The sequence below is a fragment of the Drosophila montana genome, unplaced genomic scaffold (assembly GCF_035044405.1).
Source record: "Drosophila montana isolate Dmon_TW-CO22-7 unplaced genomic scaffold, ASM3504440v1 contig_2397_1, whole genome shotgun sequence".
Lineage (NCBI taxonomy): Eukaryota > Metazoa > Arthropoda > Insecta > Diptera > Drosophilidae > Drosophila > Drosophila montana.
Genome location: NW_026997278.1, coordinates 119,019 through 141,441, shown reverse-complemented (window position 1 = coordinate 141,441; position 22,423 = coordinate 119,019). Strand labels below are relative to the sequence as shown.

The 22,423-nt window shown below is 38.1% G+C and overlaps 1 protein-coding gene across 2 annotated transcripts; it reads right to left on the bottom strand.

Moving 5' to 3' along the window:
• Positions 1-4,154: 4,154 nt before the first annotated feature.
• On the bottom strand, positions 4,155-19,154 carry CtsL4 (Cathepsin L4). 2 transcript variants are annotated; one of them, XM_064681615.1, is made up of 6 exons: positions 19,033-19,154; positions 18,817-18,969; positions 18,093-18,479; positions 17,735-17,895; positions 5,936-6,046; positions 4,155-4,173 (listed from the first exon to the last, which is right to left on the bottom strand). In XM_064681615.1, the coding sequence occupies exons 1-6, from the start codon at positions 19,144-19,146 to the stop codon at positions 4,170-4,172; spliced, it is 930 nt and encodes a 309-aa protein (XP_064537685.1). In that variant the 5' UTR covers positions 19,147-19,154; the 3' UTR covers positions 4,155-4,169. The 2 variants fall into 2 exon arrangements, with proteins under 2 accessions (XP_064537685.1, XP_064537684.1); XM_064681614.1 differs by lacking the exons at positions 4,155-4,173; positions 5,936-6,046 and adding an exon at positions 16,824-17,231 and having other exon boundaries at positions 19,033-19,153.
• Positions 19,155-22,423: the final 3,269 nt, after the last annotated feature.

The following is a 22,423-nucleotide window of genomic DNA, read 5'->3' as shown; positions in this document are numbered from 1 at the left end:
AAACTGATCGGACGGGAATCAAACAACTTTTATGCAAATCGGACAAAACTTAAAATTCACCTAAAAAAATCTTTGAAATGCATTTTCCACCAAAGGAGTTTAGTTTTTGCGAAAAATGTGAAACACGTCTGAAATGATTTTTCTTATAGATCACTGGAAATGAATTTGAGCGCAAAACGTCACCCACTAAATCTTTGACCTCAATTTCCACCAAGGATGGATTTTCCTAAATGTGTGAAACACCCCTGAAATGAATTTGAACAAAGATTTTTGAATATAAGTTTGAGGCCGATCGGATGGTAAGCAAAAAAGTTACATACAACCGTTTTTCGCGATTTTTCCACACTTGCGGGTGGACAAACAATCTCTATATATAAAACTGTTTGTCCAGACTGACTGACTGACTGACTGACTGACTGACTGACTGACTGACTGACTGATTGGTGATCAACGCACAGCCCAAACCGAAATTTTCATTTAAGACGGGGTTTCGGGAAATTCCACCCGCAAGTGTGGAAAAATCGCGAAAAACGGTTGTATGTAACTTTTTTGCTTACCATCCGATCGGCCTCAAATTTATTTTCAAAGGTCTTTGTTCAAATTCATTTGAGGGGTGTTTCGCACTTTTTGGAAAATGCATCCCTCCTTGGTGGAAATGGGGGTCAAAAATTTGGTGGGTGACGTTCGCCCTCAAATTTATTTCCAAGTATCTATATGAAAATTCATTTGAGACGTGTTTTTCACTTTTCGCAGAATTCAAACTTCTTCGAGGGGAATGCGATTTAAAGATTTTTTGGGCGGCGTTTTAAGTTGTGTCCGATTTGCTTGAAACTTATTTTCAAAGCTCTACATAAGAATGTAATGAATACGTATTTCAGCGATTTGGGAAATTCCACCCGCAAGAGTGGTAAATTGGCGGAAAACGGTTGTATGAAAGTTTTTTGTTAGCGATCCGATCGGCCTCAAACTTATTTTCAAAGATCTTTGTTCAAATTCATTTGAGGGGTGTTTCACACTTTTCGAAAAATCCGTTCCTCCTTGGTGGAAATGGAGGTCAAAGATTTGGTGGGTGACGTTTCGCGCTCAAATTCGTTTCCAAAGATCTATAAGAAAAATCATTTGAGACGTGTTTCACACTTTTCGCAGAATCCAAACTTTTTCGGGTGGAATGCGACTCAAAGATATTTTGTGCGAAGTTTTAAGTTGTGCCCGATTTGCTTTAAGCTTATTTTCAAAAGTCTCCATAAGAACTTAATGAATACGTATTTCATCGAATTGGGAAATTCCACCCGCAACAGTAGTAAATTGGCGGAAAACTGTTGTATGAAAGTTTTTTGTTTACCATCCGATCGGCCCCAAACTCATTTTCAAAGATCTATGTTCAAATTCATTTGAGGGGTGTTTCACACTTTTTGAAAAATCCATCCCTCCTTGGTGCAAATGGGGGTCGAAGATTTGGTGGATGGCGTTTTGTGCTCAAATTTATTTCAAAAGATCTATAAGAAAAATTATTTGAGACGTGTTTCACATTTTTCGCAAAATCTAAACTCCTTCGGTGGAAAATGCTTTTCAAAGTTTTTTTTGGTGAATTTTAAGATTGTTTGATTCCCGTCCGATCAGTTTCAAAATCATTTTCAAAGCTTTTTGAAAACATTGATTTTATAACATACGTGCCACGGGCAAGGCCGGGTTATACCCGCTAGTTTTATATATAGAGATGGGGCCTTTCTATACATACACATGTCGAAATTATAATCACCTCTCTAAGGGTATACAAATGTATTCTAAAATTGGGTGAAGTCGTGTTTCACAATTTCTAAATATTCCCGTATGATCAAAAATTCATTTTCGTCCTATCGGATTTTAAGAAAAAACCCACTATCCACCAGAAAGTGGACGGAAAACTCTTGATGTTAAACTTGAAAGACGTTCAATTGATTTTCAATTAGTTTTTAAAGGGTAATTTTAAATGTGTTTTTTTTTCGGCTCCCATCCGCATCCGCTTTGGCTGCAAATCATAAATTGATGATTTTCAACGAGCGTAAAATGGGTGGAAAGTGAAATTTGAATGGGAATGAGTTTGAATTCGGTGGCGCATTTTATATATATATATAGCATATTTTGTTCGCAACATTTAGTTACCTCATTATTTTTGATATGATTTGTACGCATCTCTTCGTCCGTATTCGTGGCCAGGGATGAAAGTTTGTCCTTTTCATTAGTGTGATTATACAAATTTGAGCGGCTAATGTTAATGTCGTATGAGCAATTGTTTGATTTGAAATCAAATTGATCTTCGACATCTGTTGTAATGCCATCCACATCGACATCGTCGTTGGGGCTACCAGAATGTGAATGTGAATGTGAATGGCTTGCACTGAGCGATGATATATCATCATTCGGTGAGTGCGCAAATAAGTTGCGAGAATCATTAATTGTTTGCAGATCGTCTTCCGTCGTTTCAATATCGACGACTTCGTCATCATCATCAGCATCAGCGGCATCATCATCAGCGGCATCAGGATTCCTACAAAGACTCGTGTTGATATATATTGGATCCGACAAGTGTTCCGCAGTTAAACCTGATGAGAGTTCATTATTATTATCGATTGCAAGTGCAAAGAAGTCGGGCTGCTCACTTTCTGTGCTCAGTTGGATCGAGTTCAAGATGGGCGGAAAGGGACACGAAGCCGAGTTAAGTATCGCCTCCGAGGGTAATCGTTGGGTCGTTGCCGCTGCCGTAATGCTGTTATGGGTGAACACTGTGGTTGTTCTCGTCGTCGATTGCGATGGACTTATGTAAACGTTGCTAATCGAATCTGAATTGGATCGCGTGGCATATAGCGAGGTGGACATAATGGATGCAGAGGCGACAACCGGCTTGAATGCAGACGAACTCAATATCGACGACATTTTGAAATCCGACTGATCGTCGATTTTACGATTTTTGATCACACCATGGAGGCTGGAGGCGGAGGAACGCGACTCGTTTTTTATACTAGCATTCAATGGAAGTGGTGCACTTGTCCCAGTTGTCGTCGATAATACATTCAAATCCGGTCGAACCCATGGTATTGGTGGCACTGTCGCCTCCGTCATCTCGCTGGCGCTCATTTTTTTTGAATGCGTTTGATTTTGTTGATTTTGTTGCTGCCACATCGTATAATCGACAACGAAATTCCGCGAGAGCGGCACAATCGACAGGTCGTGCTCGTTGCGCAGCGATTGGAGCGGGGACAGCACCGACGACCGGTGCAAATTGAAGGGCACGCCCACCGTGGCAGCTACGGCCGTAACGCCCACCACGGCAGCGGCAGCGGCCGCCACAGTGCTGTAGTTGTATTGGTGGTGATTCATGGTGGTTCTCTTCGAGCAGATTGTCTCCTCATGCAGCAGAGATCTGGGCTTGGCGTCATCAGTCTCACAATTGACCGGAGACTGCGAATCGCACGCATTTTCCTCAACTGCATAGGCCGAACTTTGTTGCTTTCGATGAGTATTATTATTGTTACTATTATTATTATGACTACTATTGTTATTGTTGTTATTATGGCAGCCAACAAGTCGCTTGCGTGTGCCGCCATTGAACATGGCCTTCACATCCTCCCAGGCATGGATAATTTTCTCGTCCTGCGCATGGCCGGCGAGCGTCATGTGGCGACGCCACGAATTGAAATTGGCCGCATCGGGCTGGATATATCGGTCGTTGGTCGTTATGCGATGCGAGTGAAAGATGAATTTATTTGGCGAAAAGAACATGCCACAATAGGTACACTTGATGCATTTGGCACGTGACGAATTATAGCGTGCGGGCAAAAACGATCCACGACAGCCCCACGCGCATTTATGCTGTACGCTAAACGCAAAGTCATCGGGTAATCGGGGCGGCGTATTATCTCCCAGAAAACTCTTGCACAGCCTCTCGGCTTCGCGGCGCGTTATCATGCCGCATCGCCGTGAACTCACGGGCATTGCTCCGGCTCGCCTCAGTATTTCCAGCTGGACTGGAGTGCATTGCACGCAGGTAATGCCAAGTGCGACGCGTCGATTGTGTATCTCATTGTAGCTGAACTGTTTCAGAAGTGTGTTCGAGATCTGCGCCAGGCAGAGCCGTTCCTGCCCCTCGATAAACAAGGATACAATCGGAATGCCATACAGCATTACCGAGCTTACCTACAAAAAAAACATATACAAATCGTTTTATTTCAATTAAAATAGAATTGTTTGTGTTACATTTGTACTATTTAACTGTGTGTTTAACTGATTTCAAATATTTTCTATTTATTTCATATTTAATATCAATTTTACATACATATGTTTGATCTCTTTTTAGTAATAATTGCGAATGGGTTAGACAATAATTAAAATATGAAACAAGTAAGACTGCTTCAGTCGGGAGTGCCCGGCTGGGGGATACCCTAGCGCAGCTCGCTGGCTAAAATGGGTTTGTGCAAATGTATGCAACAGGTCGAACGAAACATCTCCGACTTCTTAACATATTTATATTCGTGATCAGCATCAATCTAGCCAAAAAGAACTAGTCTCTCTCAGAGCCTATCAGAGCTATAGACTTGATTTTTTGGACATAGGTCTCCCTAGTAGCAGGCAGGGCAGTACGATAGATCGATAAATCGCCCTATTTCTAAGCAATCGATAAGATTCGATATCGAAACCCCGTATTTTGAGCATATTTCTCAGGTCTTAAGACCTAATCAATTATCCCTACAAGATCCTATTATTTGTTATACACTGAACCCATTGAAATTGAGTAAAAGGTTATTGTGGATTTCTGCATAAGTATGAAAAAGGCGAAGAAGCATCTCCGACTCCAAAAAGTGTCCGCCTGTCTGTCCGTCAAGAGCTAGTTCCTCCTGGTACAGCACGAATTTATTTCCAAAAACTTGCCCCGTTTCTAAGCAATCGATAAGAATCGATATTAAAATTATATTTTTTTTGAGCATATCTCTTAAGTCTTAAGAGATTTTAGCATTGTATTGTGCAGATTAAGAATCTTTGTGCACTTTTCGCTGACAATGACGAAAGGCAATATATTATTTTTGACATTGATTTCTTACAATTTTATCGTGTACCATTCCAGTAACATTCGTCATTTCGGCCATAATCTGCGCACTTTTTGCAGTGTCTGTTTTGATTCTTCCGTCGGTCCCAGCCATGAGAAATGTTCAGGACACAAAAATGGCATTCGAATTTTTGTGTGTCTGCGAAGAGTTACAATTTTTGGGAATATACGCAAATTGTGAAATATTCTAGATCTGTAGAGATCGGACAGAAAGTGTATAAGCTATTCAAATTAAAATTAGTTATAGTGAGGCGCAGACGGAAGAATCAGTTTGTTTGTTGTACATAAATACATCTATGTCATACTATGTTTGTATATAATAAAAACTTTCTGGAATTCATATCAGTAAATATTTGATGATTTGACGAGATTAAAGCGTGGTGCTATAAACCCAAATATTATATTGACTGAGGGGTACTCTCTGAGAGCTCTCAGTTTTCAGCTGATCCAAAGTTTCTAGACTTCAGGTACTTGCTGTTGCAGTATTATTAGAAAAAGTGGAATAACACCAAAGTAAATTGTATACAAGTATTTACGACAATTTCTTCAGTAATATATATTAGATATTTATTGCTTAATTGGCACCAAAGTTTGTCCTGCCATCGTTTTTTGATTGCCATCGTTTTTTATTTCTTTCTTAAATCGAATAAAAAATCAAAGCACGTAAACTACAATACCAGAGGGAAACATTTGTCTACTTTCGATTTGGTGTCTGTGTGTGAGAGGAAACACACCCCAAAATATAAGTTTAACGTTCTTTTTTTTTTTTTTGTTTCTTTCTTTGTAATACGATTTCAATAATTGTGTTTTATATATGTATATACATTCTTTTATTTTTTGGTAAAGTTAACGCACATGATTCGACTTTGGGGATACTGATATTTGGTTGTTTTCCATTCCATTAGGCGGAGTTGAGGGCCGAGTAGATCTTTGAATTGACTCTGGGAATGCCATTTAGTGCTATTTCTGAAAGAGAAAACAAAAAATCGATTATATCTTTTGTTAAACTCACTAGATTTTTGTCCCCGCCAAAGAGCTCCCGACTGCCTTGATATATGGTACACTAATCTCTGAAACTTAATCTTTGAAATGTGCTTACAAATCTCTATATATTTTGATTTCTTGTTCTGTCCCGAATCATTGAAAAAACTACATTGAGAGACAAAATTGGAATATAAATTATTGGTGTATAATACGTTTATTTCATTTGAAGAAGTAATTCTGCTAATAATATGTACGCTAAGATGTGTAATTTTCTTCTTGTCGAACGTGTTCACAAAAGTTAGTCAGGAACTGTTATATTTTAGTCGGGTACTCTCCACTTAAGCAATCTAACTTGTTGCCTAATAGGATGATCAGCATGAATTTTCATATCTCTACAAAGGTAGACACGTAAACAAGCAGACGGACATGGACATGGAATTTGGATGCGTTAAAGTTGGTAAAAATGCAGTCAATCTGTAGTCTGTAGAAACCCGCCCCTTATATGAAAGGTCCACATTCAATTATATTATGCGTGTGAATGGCATAATTGAAAAGAAGATTCTCCCCAGAGACAATTCGTTAAAGATAATATGGTTACAAAAAAGTAACAAAACACAGATTGTTAAGCTTAATGCCACTGTTTCTCCTGCGGGAGGCGAAACAAATGATTACGAGACTTCTTAACTTGTAAAGGGAGGAGGGGAGGACGGGTGGAAGGGAGGAGAGGAGGAGGCGGGAGCAACCAGAGGGTTGAACGAATTACAAACCAGTGACGTAAATAATGACAAAATTATGTTAGTATTAAGAAAAACAGCAGATTGTTAACAATGTGGCAGATGTACTTAGCTAGTCAGTAAAAATAAATCGGGGATGTTTGCCCGAGGTTAGGAAATATTTTAACTGGGGTTGTTTCCTGCAACGTTATTTGTATAACAATAATTATTTATTCGACACTCTCCCATATATATATTCAAAGTTATGGAAAATTGATAAATTAATTTTTGCTATTACAAAATAGTTATGCTTGGCTTGGCTAAATTTAAATATATGTTGTATCGGGTAAGCTTAGTCAGGATAGCCTAAAATCAATAACTTGTAAGCATTCCGTCGGCTGAAACCTGCTCCAACATGCTCTGTTCACAGTCTATTAACAGCTGTAAATTGATGGAAAACAGGTTTTCTAACAGAGTTCTGCCCGGTTGGTTGACTGCCTGAATGTTAACTTTCGCCAAGTTTACAACCCTCTGACTGGCAAATTAATACAAGTATTCTTATATCGTTTCCAATGCAATTCTAAATTTAAGTAAATATGTGTTTACATTTTTATATATTCTATACATATCAAAAGGTTTGTCCTGACGAGCTACGAATCTGATCCTTATACTGAAGCTTCCTTTTGGGGCGAAAGTGAGTTCCACTAATCGGGGCAATCATTTGTCAACGTTTTTCTGAAAAGCCTAGTTGTGATTTGCAAACGTGTTGTTTATTTTTTTTAACATAATTATTATTTTTATTTAACATCTGCCTGCTTTTTGGAATTTGCAAACGAAACAGTCGTCAGAGCGTCTTAAACCCAACAATGAAATGAAAAGCGGTTATAATAATTTTTACAACTTTTGGTTGTTTTCCCTTCTACAATTCTGTTATATGTATTTTATTGGCAGGCTCAACTCAGTCGATTGAGTAGCATACCCTTGCAGAGGGTATTATAATTTTGTCTGTAAGCGTGTAGCGCATGGGAGACATCTCAGACCCCAAACAGTATATATATTCTTGATCAGTATCAACAACAGAGTCGATATAGCCATGTCCCTCATTCCAAAAATTTCTGTATACATGTACACACACACACATTCATGCGCGTCTGCTTTGAATTCTATTAACAGCATTGCAATTGCGATTGTATTGTTTTCTGTGCTGCTATTTTAATTGGTTTTTTTCTCATTAAGACTTAATTATTGTAGGCGTTCGAAAATAATAAATACTGCTGCGCCGTAATGCTTGATGTTAAGCATTTGATAGAGTGTGGCATCCTGAGCTTCTATTCGAAATTAAGAGCAACCTACCACAGGCACAATTTGCATTCCTAGCCTCATATTTAAAAGACCGGCAGTTCCATGTTAAATGTGGAGAAGCTCTACAATTAAGGTCATAAGAGCGGGCGTTCCTCAAGGCAGCGTGCTGGGCCCCCTGCTATATAATATCTATACTGCAGACGTTCCTGTTATTGTGAGCCCGAACCGTCTAGTCGGCACATATGCCGATGACACGGCATTCCTCGCCACTGCTGAGACACCTGAAGAGGCCTCCTAGGTCAACCAAGGCCAATTGGACAGGCTTAAAGAATGGCAGAGGAGATGGAACATGATGGCGAATAATGAAAAGTCCACAGCCACCACTTTCTCTCTCAGGCCTGGTAATGCCAGTAGAGACGACACCAAAATACCTTGGCATGACTCTCGACTGGAGGTTAACATGGAAAACTCACCTTTTAAGGAAAAGGAAACAAGCGGAGGACAAGCTGAAGTCCTATTACTGGCTTATTGGCCGCAAATCTAAGTCAACTACACGGTCAAAGTTCCTTGTCTACAAGGCAACTATTAAACCGATTTGGACTTACGGCATTCAGCTTTGGGGTACTGCCAAATATTTCAAAACAAGGCACTGCGCATCGTTTCCAATGCACATATTTTCCACGACAACGCTTCCATCCACAATGTTCTAAAAATCCCATGGGCTAGTGAGGACAACAACCTAGCAGTTGGCCTGCTGGACAATAGCAACACCACCAGAAGACTCAAGAGAGTGCACCCGCTGGATCTTCAAATGGACTTACTTGTGAATATTTGGAAGGTATCTGTATTAGCTCCATGTCAGGGTAAATCTTGTCGATTTGTGTTGCGATCAATAAGCCTCTCTACAGGTGAAAAATATGTTGCGGCGGAATTGATTGTGACAATTAATTGGAGATGTCTATGTGGAGCTTCAATTGAGAAATGTTTTTGTAGACAGAGAAGTCTAGACAGCTTGGGTTGTTTTTAGCTCTGATCGGGATGAAAAAACTAATGACAAAAACAATTGGTTCCAATTTATGCTTCTTCATTTGATGGACTTTAAAAAAATTTTCAAATTGAAGTCGAGTTCAAGATGGTACGGATAGATTGCAATTTGTCCACGGGTTTGGTAAGCTTTGCTATCAACAGTCCTTAACTTCTATAAATATAATTACGCTCTACTTGCTCATTGGCTTGCGCCGAGCCTGTTGCCCTTGTTGTTTTTATATGTGTCATGTTTGCTTCCTCAGTAAATTCCTTAAATGCAGCTGCTCCCCGATCAGATATACAATTTCTCCAAATGGTGGAAAAATACCCATTCGATGCCTTAATCTGCCCGCTTTTTGGGCAATATTTAAATGTTTTTTATGGACGTTAACAGTTAAGTATCTTTGTATTATATTTGTCTCTGTATAGTGTAGGTGTAGAGTTAGACATCTACTCTTTGGGGGAGGTCAAGAGGGTGCTTCCTTTTGAGCCGTCTCGTTGTTGAGATGTTGTATAATAGGTTGATGGCAAGATTATTTGGGTGGTTATCTAATCTGGCGACATAGCGATCACTCAACTTGGCAATTACCTCTTTTACCCAAGGAATATTAAGCTGGTTTACAGCCAGATAAAATTCGCAGAGATTTATTTTGAAACCGCTGAATAATGCTCAGGCTGCTCCTGCTGGCGGTACACCAATGATGGATGCCGTAAGTCCATGTTGGCTTGATCATTGTTTTATGGAGTAACAGCTTGACGCGAAGCATCAATTTGGAGTTCTTGATATGACTGAGTATATTTTATTTATGTTAGAAAAGTACGTTTTTCCAGTAAGGTTTTCCAATTGCTTTTAACAACCTGGGACAATGTTCAATCCAACACCAGGTAATTTTTTTGTTGTCTCAAAACCTTTCTCATCAGCTTCAATGCTTTGAAGATTAGCAATCGTAAGTATTTGAAATTGTTTTGCATAAAACCGCATTTATCCAGCCTTAGCTATAATTTGTTTTCTATCAAACGCTTGAATACTTATTTGAAAGTTGTTCGTACATATTCATGCTGGCAATCATAATATCATCCATATGTACAATTATCATATATGTAAAAATACCATTAATAAACCTTTGAGATATTTTGGTAGCCATTTTCAATCCTGTTTGGACTCTCAAAAATTCAAATTGTCCTAAAAGGGGTCACGCAAGATGATAAGTACTCCTCCTCCGATACAGGAAGCTAGAACACAAGTAAATATTGCGGAATCTGAGATGCCCTGTTTAAGCCAGGACAATATGAAAATTGAAGGCAAGATAATTTAGGTATAGGCTATAAAGTTTAGACTTAAGACCTCTAGTTCTTTGACGCAGCAACTAGAGTTGAAGCGCCACTTTATGGAGGCAGTAATAAAATCGGATTCCGATTTTTTTCTTTTTGGCTTTGTATTCTTTAATTATTAAATGTTCCGGCCCAAACTTTTTACAACAGATGTTTGTTTTTTTTCTGTGCGACTTCGTTTAACTTGATCATTTACCGACAGACAGAGCTTTGATTTGCGTTATACAGGAAACTGCTTTGGTTTACTCTCAGTGCTTTCCATGCACCCTCTCATTAATGCCTAAAGACCAATTTAAATGCATGCACAAGTATGCATAAGCACAGTGGAATTTTTCTCAAATTTCGGTCGCATTTCTTCCTTTTTTGTATCAGACACTCGGTGCCTTTGAAAATATCTCCTGCTGCTGCTGCGAAAAATTTTTTTGGGCTGTCAGATTGTTGACACGGCCTTTAGATGCGCTAACACATCAAAATATTCATATATTTTGAGATTTATAGGTGCCGTTATAATCCAAACGAAGTTACATTAAAAAAACACAATAACGTGTTACACAGACTGACCCAAAGACCTTCTCCAGTTGCTCAACACTTTTCCAGAGTTATCGATGGCTATCGATAGGTGGCGCAACTTTACTGTTAAGTCGTTGTCAGCCTGCAACATACATACATGTTTTACCATGCGTTCTTCTTCAAAATCCTTTTAAAGTTCTTGTAAAAATTCATATAATACGTATTTCACGCTTTTCGAAAAATGGAAGCTTAAAACTTCGCCTAAAAAGTCGACGATAGATGGAAATAACCAAACAGATCGTGTCGATCTGTAGCTGTGTGTAAATACACAATATATATGCATGTAATTTACATAAAAATAACGAATGTTTCGACAAATCAGATGCTTGATATTGATAAGTTTGGTCATCAAGCTTGAATACTTTGTTAACTAAGGGAACAAAGGAATTTTGTCCTGACTGACCCGAACGCGGCCGCCAGGGTCCTGGCTGACCCCATCAGAGAAAGGCGCCTCCCGGCGACCTACCTACGAAGCGAATTATTTAAATATTACCTTTCTTTGTAAATAATCATATAATCATTGTAAATGTCATATAAGCTACTCACTTCTAACTATACATTCTTCCCTTATATATTCGCACAGAAGGCACTGATCGATTCCAGAGCAAAATAAAACATATTTAAAAAAACAAAAAGGAAGCTGACAGTAATTACTCTATGTGGAAATTCCACCACCGATTGGCCCCTAATTCATTATCAAATATCTACATATATGAAAATGCATTTAAAATGTGTCTCTCTCTTTTTAGAGAATTCAAGCTTCCTCGGTGGAAATCTGTGAAACATGTCTCAAATCAATTTTCAGAAAGAACTTTGAAAATAAGTTTGAGGCCGATCGAATAGCAATCACGTTGAAAAACTTGTACCACAGTTGCGGGTGGCATTTTAAAAATTGCCAAAACACTTATTCATTGAATTCTCATGTAGGCCTTTAATAATAAGTTTGAATCAAAATCGAACAAAATCGTTGATTGTAAAAGATCCCTTAAAAAATTATTATATTTTTATTTTACGATCGTTTTCGCGATTTTTCCACGCTTACGAGTGGAATTTGCCGAAACCCCGACAGTGAGAATTTTATACTTCTAGCTCTTATGGCTGTGCGTTGATCACCAGGACAAACCTTTCTATATATACTGAAAAACAGCTAACTTGTTGTAGACATGTCCATCAGGGGCAGACTGATTCCGTCCGACTCTCCATTGTCTGCTATTCAAATAAAGAGCGGAATTATCGTTATCTCGCACATATCAAATCGAGACAATTAAAGGCGACTATAATTATTTCGGTCACGCGCAGTTCAACCCCCGACAAATCGCAGTTTTGGAAATATTAACTTTATAATCAAGAAGCATTTTTTGGCTTTTTGTCAGGTAGGTATTACCCGGAAGTGCTCGCGTATGCCCAAACAGAATGTCCCCGTCCAAATTTCAGCTTTTCAAGCCATACTGTCGGTCATCAGGACAATCTGTTATAAATACGATAAAAGATGTGGGCAAAGGCAAGTTTTGGGTGAAGCAACACGTTTGCAATGCCAATGCAATTACCTTAAATTAATTTTGTTTATAAAAGGCGTGCTGTTCAGTCTCCACTCTAGTTGCTTGTTGGCTTGCACAGGTCTCATATTTCAGCTTAGGCGAGAGTTTTCTGAAGTATCCGACTAAAGGCTACCCTGTACCCAGTTTGAAACGTAAATAGCTTTTGAGCTTAAAGTACGTTTTAATTGAAATTTAACACCAAATATCAAGGCTTTACCTGCAAAAAATGACAAATAAATTATCTGTTTAAGCAATTACCTAGTTTTTCATTACATGAATTACATATATACAATATATATATGTAGGTTTACAAGTCAATTACCCCATTTGCATTCATTCGTAACAGACTACAGAGTATAAAAAAGTAAAGAATGAAAACAACTTAATAAAAACATACAAACATGTATATATGTGTGTGTGTATATGTATATGTATATGTACATGTGTACACGATGGGCTATTGAAATTGAAAACGATTACGATTACAGTTTGGCAATACGGCAATCCCGAGGGTGGTTGAAATTTGAAAGCATGTGTCCTTTTGACGAATACGGAGCACGGCGAGGCGGCAGATAACGACTGAAATGCCCACTGATGAGTTGGCAATAATTCGGTTGAGTGGTTACTGTCAACAGGCAAATAATAGAAGGTGTTCCATTTGAGGGCGGGTAATCATTATTACACTGATGCCGCCGATGCCGTCGATGCCGCCGATGCCGCTGCTGATGGTCTTTTGTTTACACGTAAAACATCATGCATATTTAATTGGGTTAAATTGCTGGACGATTAACATTTGAAAATGAAATGCGCGGATAATTGAGTTTACTTTGCCTAATTACAAGTGGTTTGCTACAGGTAAGCACTCGTAGCCATGGAAAAGCTGCATTTAACAGATTACACATTTTACTTGAAGTATGTTCAATTACCAAATGCATTGCATGTCTACAAAGCAGCTGATAATGTTGATACTATATTCCCCACACCTTTCTCCATAGTGGAGACTGATGGCCTGTGGATTGTCATATATAATTGTCCTGACTGACTGACTGACTAATTGGCCAACTGCGGAAATTAATATATACCATAGACCCAACCCAATAAAACCTTACTAAAATATCGGGAAAATTAATAGAAATAAATTATAAGCCAATCATATCTTCTTGAGCTTCCTATCCCGGAGATCGAGATCCTATATTTCCCCACTATCTAACATGTCTATTTACCCAATCCATTCTAACGCTGTTAAATCGATGTTCTCCCTAGTACTTCCTACCAATTGATTCAAACTTTCTGTCTAATTCGGGTTATTCGGGTGAGTAAAACACGGAAGACAGATCTCTTATTTTGTGGTGTGCACGGGATTGGCCCGATCTTACGTAAGATCTGGTAAGGCTGAATGATCATATTCAAGTCAACTGGACCCAACTCTACAATTGTGTAGACATTAATGCTGCCATTAAAATAATAAATGATACCCTGTACTCGCTTTTTGCCAGCTGCATTCTTCTTTATTACCCAGCGAGGTCCAAAAGTACGACATCTATATTGCCATCTTCGGTTCAGTTTGCAGGTGAGATCACTAATCCTGATCCAGACACTGCAGAACTGATGCACATCGGTAACACAATTTAGACTGCATCTGAAATCCTATTATTACTGAAAGTTCGCAACAAAGCGACTACAACACAATCTAGTCGGTATAGTCCTTATAATTCGCTAATATTTTTTACTTCACTAGTAATTGATGGTTTTAAGAAAAGAATGCAGACTGACATTATTTATACTGATTTTAGTAAGGAATCGGAATTCCGTGCTTCAAAAATTATGCCCTCTTGGCTCCCCAGTACTGGATCTTGGAATATTTGAGTAACAGAACCCAAAAGGATCTGTTAGAAAACTCGTTTTCCAAATGTATTCAGTTGACTTCTGGTGTTCCCCAAGGTAGTCCGTTTGGGCCGCTCCGCTTTCATCTTCCTTCGATATTGTCTAACTCTCGGGTATTGTATTGTGTGCTGATGATGTAAAGCTGTGCCTTGTATTTATTATGTAATCGTATAATCTATTACAAGCCAAGATTGAAGGCCTTATAAGGCTAAACTGTTCCAATGCAAGTTAACGACCGTGTTACGACCGTGCAATATTCAATTCACCAAGGTTTAATCCAAGGTTTTAACCAAGAGTTTAATCTGTGCAGGAACAATTCCAATTATTTGCCCATTATCTGTGATCCTTGTGTGCGTATTCCGTCTTATTCCAGTACACTTCTAATTATTGTTGTTGTTCCTTCTTAAATTAATCGTAGATCCATGCTTGGTGTTATATTTATTCATAAGTTAATTACGGGTAAATCAACTCTACTGGGTTGACTAGTCAGTTTAACTTCTCAGTTCCGACTCACCCCCACAACATTTTTCTCAAGGTTAAGAAACAGAAGTTATTAAAGAAAACATTGGCAAGCCACGTAGCATTAATCGCATGTGTTGCAATTTTAATTAAGTTTTTCCTCTAACAAAATCCAATTGTTAGTGTAGATGAAAGGTGTGAGACATGGCAAGAAATTCGGTCAGTTGCGAGTTCGACGCCGTCGGAGAGGAAACAAATTTATAAAATATAACATTTTTTTAAATAATGCTAGTATGTCCCTTGCCCCAATAAATAGGTAAAGAAAAGTGCTAAGGTTGAGTACATCTGGTTCCGGTAGAAGAAGGTTCGAGGTATCACCTAGTCGGGGGCACTCTTGATTAGAACACTCTTACTTGTTTTTTGCATAGATCAATATCAAATGGAAAAAATCGAAATCAAAATTTCTCCTTCCATTTTAGATACGTGGTGTGATTCGTGTTAAACATGTACATATGTTTATCAAGGCTCTACGCATCGTGCCCAATGCACATATTACCATACCATGACAACGCTTCCATCCACAGTGTTCTGAAGATCCCATGTGTTAGTGAGGACAACAACCTAGCAGTTGGCCTGTTGGACAACAGCAACACCACCAGAAGACTCAAGAGAGTGCACCCGCTGGATCTTCAAATGGACCAAACTACTGAATCCAATCATACCCCCCTCCCACTACTCACCACTCAACAACCACTAATTAAACATCGCCAAAAACAGAAAGTTTTTTTCCTTTTTGTCGATATCTCGTGCCATTTCCAAGATCGATCAACTACTTATTTTAAGACTTGGTTTTTTAAACATAGCTCAAACCAAAATTTAATATTAAGTCTCTCGTATAGTATATACAGATTAAAAATATTATAATTTTGTACAATTTTTCGACCCACAAAATTAAACAGTCATGTTTATACCGAGAACCAAATTAAAAATGTATAAAAAGGGTATTATGGTTTTGTGGAAATGTATGTAACAAGCAGAAGGTTAGTACCTATATTGATAGCCGAGTCGGGGATATTTTCTGCAATGCACAGCAATTTTTATGATATATTTATAAAGAATATAAAGCATTTATAAAACTACTCAATTCCAATTGAATTGAATCAAATGATCAGTCGCGACAAACTGTTGTATAGATTTTTCAAAATCCCAAAAACGCATGTTTCTAATGTACTTAGTTCATAAAAGTAATGCAATTAACGCTTTACACTGAGAGATTATATTGTAGAGAAACATCGAGAGACACGGACGGATGGGAATATCTATTGCAAGTGTACCTTGTGGGGGACGACTCCTTGGGGATTCCTTGTGCAATGCGTCACAATACATAAACCGATGTTGGATTGTTCGACTACATAAATTGGTCGCCGTGCATTTGTTTTATAATCATTGTAATTATTATATTATATTCACTTTTTCAAACATCATTTTAGTTTGTTTCCGACAAACGTTCCGAAAAAATCCAGAAATCTCGCGTCGCGAAATAACCGTGAAGACTGAACAGGAAAGCGTTTCCGTTTCTCTGTTTGTCTGACTTTTGCAAAAGCCACCATACCAAACACTAAACTAAATAAATAGCAGATAAGATGATAGTCAACCAATAAGGTTCGCGCCTCGAATTTTAACCAGCAATGTCCGGGAGAGATTTTGTACATTCGGCATGTTATCCGCCAATTAGGAGTAATGTGGGCGTGTCTCCATCCGATACGCATGCGTCTGTTGTAAGACACCCCCCTAGGGAAACACAGAGTGAATTCCGGCACTTACACCCCAAACATCGCATCATACCCATAATTTGCACATAACACGTATTTTGTATTTGGAATTCAACGAACTGTGAATATTGCTTTTAATTTAATTAACTTTTCCAACAAATTGTGGCATGCAAATTAAATTAAGTTATTGGACAAACGAGATTGCAGGCTGTAAATACCATACATACTTGTGTACATATTTCCGTTCGCATGTTGGACACATCCAATATGATTTTATTGAACATTAATATTATACAAATTAATCTACACATTAAAGCAGGTTTAGTTGTGTTCAAACATTGCCTGTAATTATGGCGACATTTCCCTTTCTCCGGATTATACTATTGCATAAGCTGCATAATTGGCAATCCCGCATAAATTAATACCTTTACGCATTCGCATAAAGCCAGATTCACCCCACAATTCTCCCCACCAGTTCTTAAGAATCCAAAAGTCTTTGTCAAAGCCAATCAGTAGCATGGCATGGTTTACAGAGGTTGATGTACAGGATATGTCGTCATAAATGCCCTCACTGCAAAAATATAAATATCAAAAAATAAGAGAATTAACAATTTAGTCTCCATAAATGTATTCACCTATCTTAACTATTTGGCCTGAGAGGTTGCTGTTTAAGTCCCCATTCTATTGATTTTAGGAGTTGGTGAGTAGGGATATTATAGAGTAGGGATACATTTCACTTTTCCAACAGCGGAAAATGGGAAGAGAATAAAACTTGACCCAGGCAAGTCCGGGTAATTGCAAATAGTGTATAATGGTTTTCTATAAATGTATGTAATAGTCAGAAGGAAGAGGAGAAGGGATCTTTGACCAACTCTCGAGCCGACCCAGCCGTCTGACAATCTAATTACCTAATCTGTACACACTTGTACTATTAATCTCTCCCAAATTATTATATTCTTCTGCTCTGATCAGCTTTCTACTTTTGATTAATAAAACAGAAGACAGTAGGTAAGTTACCCACGAGATTTTGCAGGAAATAAGTTTTCAGAAACTTGATCGTATGTTAAGCCTTACCTATACAGTTGAAAGGTTTTTGGACTTGCGTTGACGGAGACTGCAACTGGACCAATGTGTGCCACAGCTGCTTGAATAGCGTTTTCATCCTTTGTCGGTAGAATTGCCCATGATGTGACATTGACTACAGCTAGTTCGCTTACGAATTGGCATTCTCCTTTCTAAAACAAAAACATAAAAATGTATATGTGATTTAAGAATTAAGAATTCGTTAACTTTACTTGCGGTTTCAAGTTCGCAGGACTCGGACTCACATTCAAACATTAATGTGAAATACAACTTGAGACAGGAAGTTAAAGATAGTACGGGTTTTATATTTTATATTATACGATTTTGCATAATATTATTATTCTATTACCTTTGACACATATTTGTAGTCAAGCGATCGCATAAGACCTCCGGTAGCCTGCAGATATCTTAGCGTGTTCCGTAGTGATCCCCCTATACAGCCTTGATTGCCATGTGATATACTACAATCCACGATTTGTTGTTCACTTAGGCCCAGTATTTTACCGGTGCGCTTGAAGACTTGCCCTTCTATGCTTTGAGCTATACTGAACGCATAGCAGGAGCCGCAGCTTTGTTGATTATACGATGGTGTAATAAATCCCTTTTTACGCCAATCAAAACTTTCTGGAACATTATTCATCAGCGTTGAGCCCACTATGTCGGCAATATTGTCCAAATTCGAAATCGCTGGGCTCCGTAGTAAACGTAAATATCCTTTGAGGTATGAATCGGTATTCTGTAATTAATAGTCGTATTAGTATTTACTTCGGTTGGGATAATTTTGAATACCCTCGTAGAGGGTGCTATAATTTTGTCACGAAATCTGTAACGCACATAAAGAATATATAATATATATTCTAGATCAGCAGCAACAGGCCAGTTAATATAGCTGTAGCTGAAGTCTGTAGCTCTTATAGGTTCTGAGATCGACCCGGCTATTGATGCTGACCAAGAATATATACGCCTTATAAGGTCGGAGAGGCTTTCTTCCGCCTGTTACATACAATTTAAATGTGTTCAGGGCATAACAAATATTTATAGATATATATTCGATGATGTTCAAAAAAACATACCATGTCAGCCAATGTATTTGTTGATAATCTAAAGGTGCTTTTTCCAGTTTCGTAATACGTATTATGTTCGTTGACAATTTTTTGATTTTCCTCATAGGCTTCATAGCTGCGCACTTCGTCATAGGAACGTGTATAGCTTCTATTGTTTTTTTTCTAAAAACAGATATACTGGTTATATATTCACATATTGTGCAATTATTTAGTCGGTAATCATACCTTGAAAATTTCAAATTGTTCTTTATACATTTGATTTGATTCATTATTTTGACACATAATCGAATTACCATTTTGCAAGCTGTAAAGGTAATAAAATATAATAACGATCCGCATCGCTGCAATTTAATAAATTAACTATCAATATTCCAAATCCCATTATTTGTCATTCGCTTTACATATTGGTCAATTGCGATTCAGCAAATATATATACCCTCACTGAGGGTATAATCGTATTACAATATTTGTACACAACAAGCGTTATAAGGGAATTATATTATTTTTACCATATATTTTAATAAGCTCCCATCGAGTCTCTTATTAGTCTGTTAGTCTTTTGACAAACTGTGTATAGATTGGAAATTTTGTTCATATGTTGAAAAATTGCTTTATTTTATATTTGGGCACTAAAAGATTGTTTTATAGTAATTAGTTTCTCTGATGTCAAAAGTCTTTCGAAAATGCATGAAATCGTTATACTCCCTTTTGTCATTCTTTATATATTGCGATTGCAATTCAGCAAATTTTCTATACCCTCCCTGAGGGTATAATTATATTAATATATTTGTTATGCCCAAAAGTATATCTCTACATGTAAAACTGTTTGTTCTGACTGATTGGTGATCAACACTCAGCCCATACCATACCCAGCTAGAAAGCTGAAATTTCCACTGTGTTGAAGGTGGACGTTAAGACGGGGTTTAGGGAAATTCCACCCGCAAGTGTGGAAAAATCGCGAAGAATGTTTGTATGCAACTTTTTTGTATACCATCCGATCTTTGTCTAAATTTATTTGAGGGGTGTTTCACACTTTTCAAAAAATGCATTCCTCCTTGGTGAAAATGGAGGTCAAATGGGTGACGTTTCGCACTCAAATTCATTTGCAAAGATCTATATGAAAAATCATTGGAGACGTGTTTCACACTATTTGCACAATCCTAAAATGCGATGTCGGACTTTTTTTTTTAATACTGAGTGTGCAGGGTATCCTCTAGTCGGGACCTCCCGACTAGAGCCTCTTGTTTTTTGTGCCTTACTTTATTACTTGTGCAGCTTAAGTTTATTACTTATTGCATTCATTAACCGCGGCGTCTGCCCCGTTTTGTTGTTGGTGTTTGTTTTGATTATCCGTTCTCTTCGTTCTCCCCTGTGCATACGCTTTTTGTGTGTGTGCGCTTGTGCATCGCGCTCTCCCAATTTGTTGGTGTTGCTTATTGCACCAAATAAAAATGGTTTGTATACGAATAAATTTTGAGCGTATTCTTGCTCTGTTTTTGCGCACCGTTCATCATTCGCTCTGTCTTCTAGCAACTTTATTCTGCTTATCGTCAACCCCGGTAGTCAATATAACGTGCTGATAAACAAGCTAGCACGTCCAAACAGGCTGGAAATTCTCCACAGCCCCAATTTTTAAATTGCTGGTTATGTGCGAAGATGATGTATGATGCATGCTCTACATTGCTATGAAGGGCTGCGGCTGCTTGCGTTGATCGTGCCCAGTGTCACTAACCATAGAACATATATGTAGATGAGACATCCAGTACAATTTCATGTGGACGTTGATAATTTTGAGGACTGGTCGACTGTGGTCAATATACATACATAAAACTTGACAATGTGGCTATAATATATTGCTTCTTCGATATCGAAAAAGTATAGTTCGTCACTAGGTGTCGCTGCTAGTCGATGACATATTTATGCAGGTATAGGGAACGCACCCATCAATGCAGTTTGCACCATCATATATTGAGTGCCACAGTTGAGCGTCAACCATCACCGTGACAACTTGATTATTACATAAAATAAACCCCACAATAGCATTGAACTTAAATAATTAAAGTCTTTTAATTATAATAATTCAACAATTATTACAGTATAAATTTGTGACTCCGGTTGGAGTGTCAATTTTTGAATTTCCCTTCAATTTGGACTATCGCCAATGCAATGTCCTGGCTTTCTTCTGACAGTACTTGCGTTTCTGTGCCAAGCTAGAAAGGTCAGGTCGACCGACTCGACGTGGTGGGGTATTTATTGCCGTTAAAGTCACTCTCCAGTCAGAAGCTCTTTGTTTTGCTGCGTCTACTGACGCTGAGATTGTCTCAATGATAGTTACATATATTCCCAACGCTACTCCGATATTCGAGTTTACATGAGACGTATTTAAAAAGTTTCCACTCATATGCTTGATAATGGCCTATTTAGCAAGCTGGGTTATTTTTTTGACGAACATATCGTGGTGATCCAAGTGATCCCTGTTCCAAGTTCTTTACTCAAGGAGTGTAGTGCTTCCCTTTATCGTCCATTGCTAAAACTTTTTTATCTATCCCTTGAATCTTCTGTTTTTCCAACTCATTGGAAAGTATCCGTTCTCCACAAAAAGCGTGAAGAGTTGAATAGAACAAATTACAGGGAAATTGCAAGACTGTCCTCTATCCCTAAATGATTTAAAAACATTATTTCTTCTACTTTTCAGCATTTTTGCAAATCAGGTGCCTTCCCTGCTAAACATGACCACTTACACCTTAAGCTTGACATTTTAGGTTTCCCTCCCTCTCAAGCTAAAAAATCTTGATTTAAGTATAATTCGTACTTAATTTAATTTAAGCTCTGTATTTGTGTATGTTTATGTAAGTAGATGCTTCTCTATGTGCACACAAGTTCGTGAGCTCTCGTGAGTCAAGAATTGTATAAACTTATTTCAAGCTCAAACTGGGATTGTATTGTTGTTATTGTTATTGTTCAGTACTGTTCCGTTCTTAAATTCAGCGCTATAAGGCTGAAAAACGTAACAAGCAAAGCTTACAATAGATTATTCCTCGTATTATTCTGTGGCTTTTCCCCTTATAATCTCTTTGCTTTCAGGATACCTTCGGGCAGTACTCACTGACCATTCCAAGCTATAATTAGACAGACAGTCTATAAATTTCCCATCATGAACTCTTTACAATATCCACTCAATATTCTTTATATAACTACAAATTGATATACATTTTAAATACCTTTTTGCTGCGCATTTGTCTGTTTGTTTTCTATAGTAATATGATTTCGACAATAAGGTTTATGTATTAATTATTCTTATCGACCATTAACAAAAAATCTCTCCCTGGACACACTACCTTCACGCTGCCTTCCAGTTTTCTTAGATGGTTCCGTCATTCGGAAGCAGGCTGAGAGCAAACTCAATCAATTTTCTTGGCTGATCGGAAGGCAGTCCAAGATGAAGCTCCGCGTCATAGTGTTCTAAAGCCAGCATGGACTTACAGCTAGGTATTCCAGATAACACAATAGCCCAGACAATCTCGTCCCCAATCTGTTGGACAACAGCGTATCATCGAGACAGAGTCGGAGACAAAAACACACCCGCTTGATCTACCCCAGAGAGTATGTTCGATTT

Bases quoted from the DNA above. Each gene is read 5' to 3' on its own strand.
- CtsL4 (XM_064681614.1), bottom strand. From the start codon at position 19,146: ATGCGGATCGTTATTATATTTTATTACCTTTACAGCTTGCAAAATGGT. The intron at 18,480-18,816 runs GTATGTTTTTTT...TATTAATTACAG, and splicing joins CAAATACATTGGCTGACATG to AATACCGATTCATACCTCAA. The intron at 17,896-18,092 runs GTAATAGAATAA...TTTTTGTTTTAG, and splicing joins ACTACAAATATGTGTCAAAG to AAAGGAGAATGCCAATTCGT.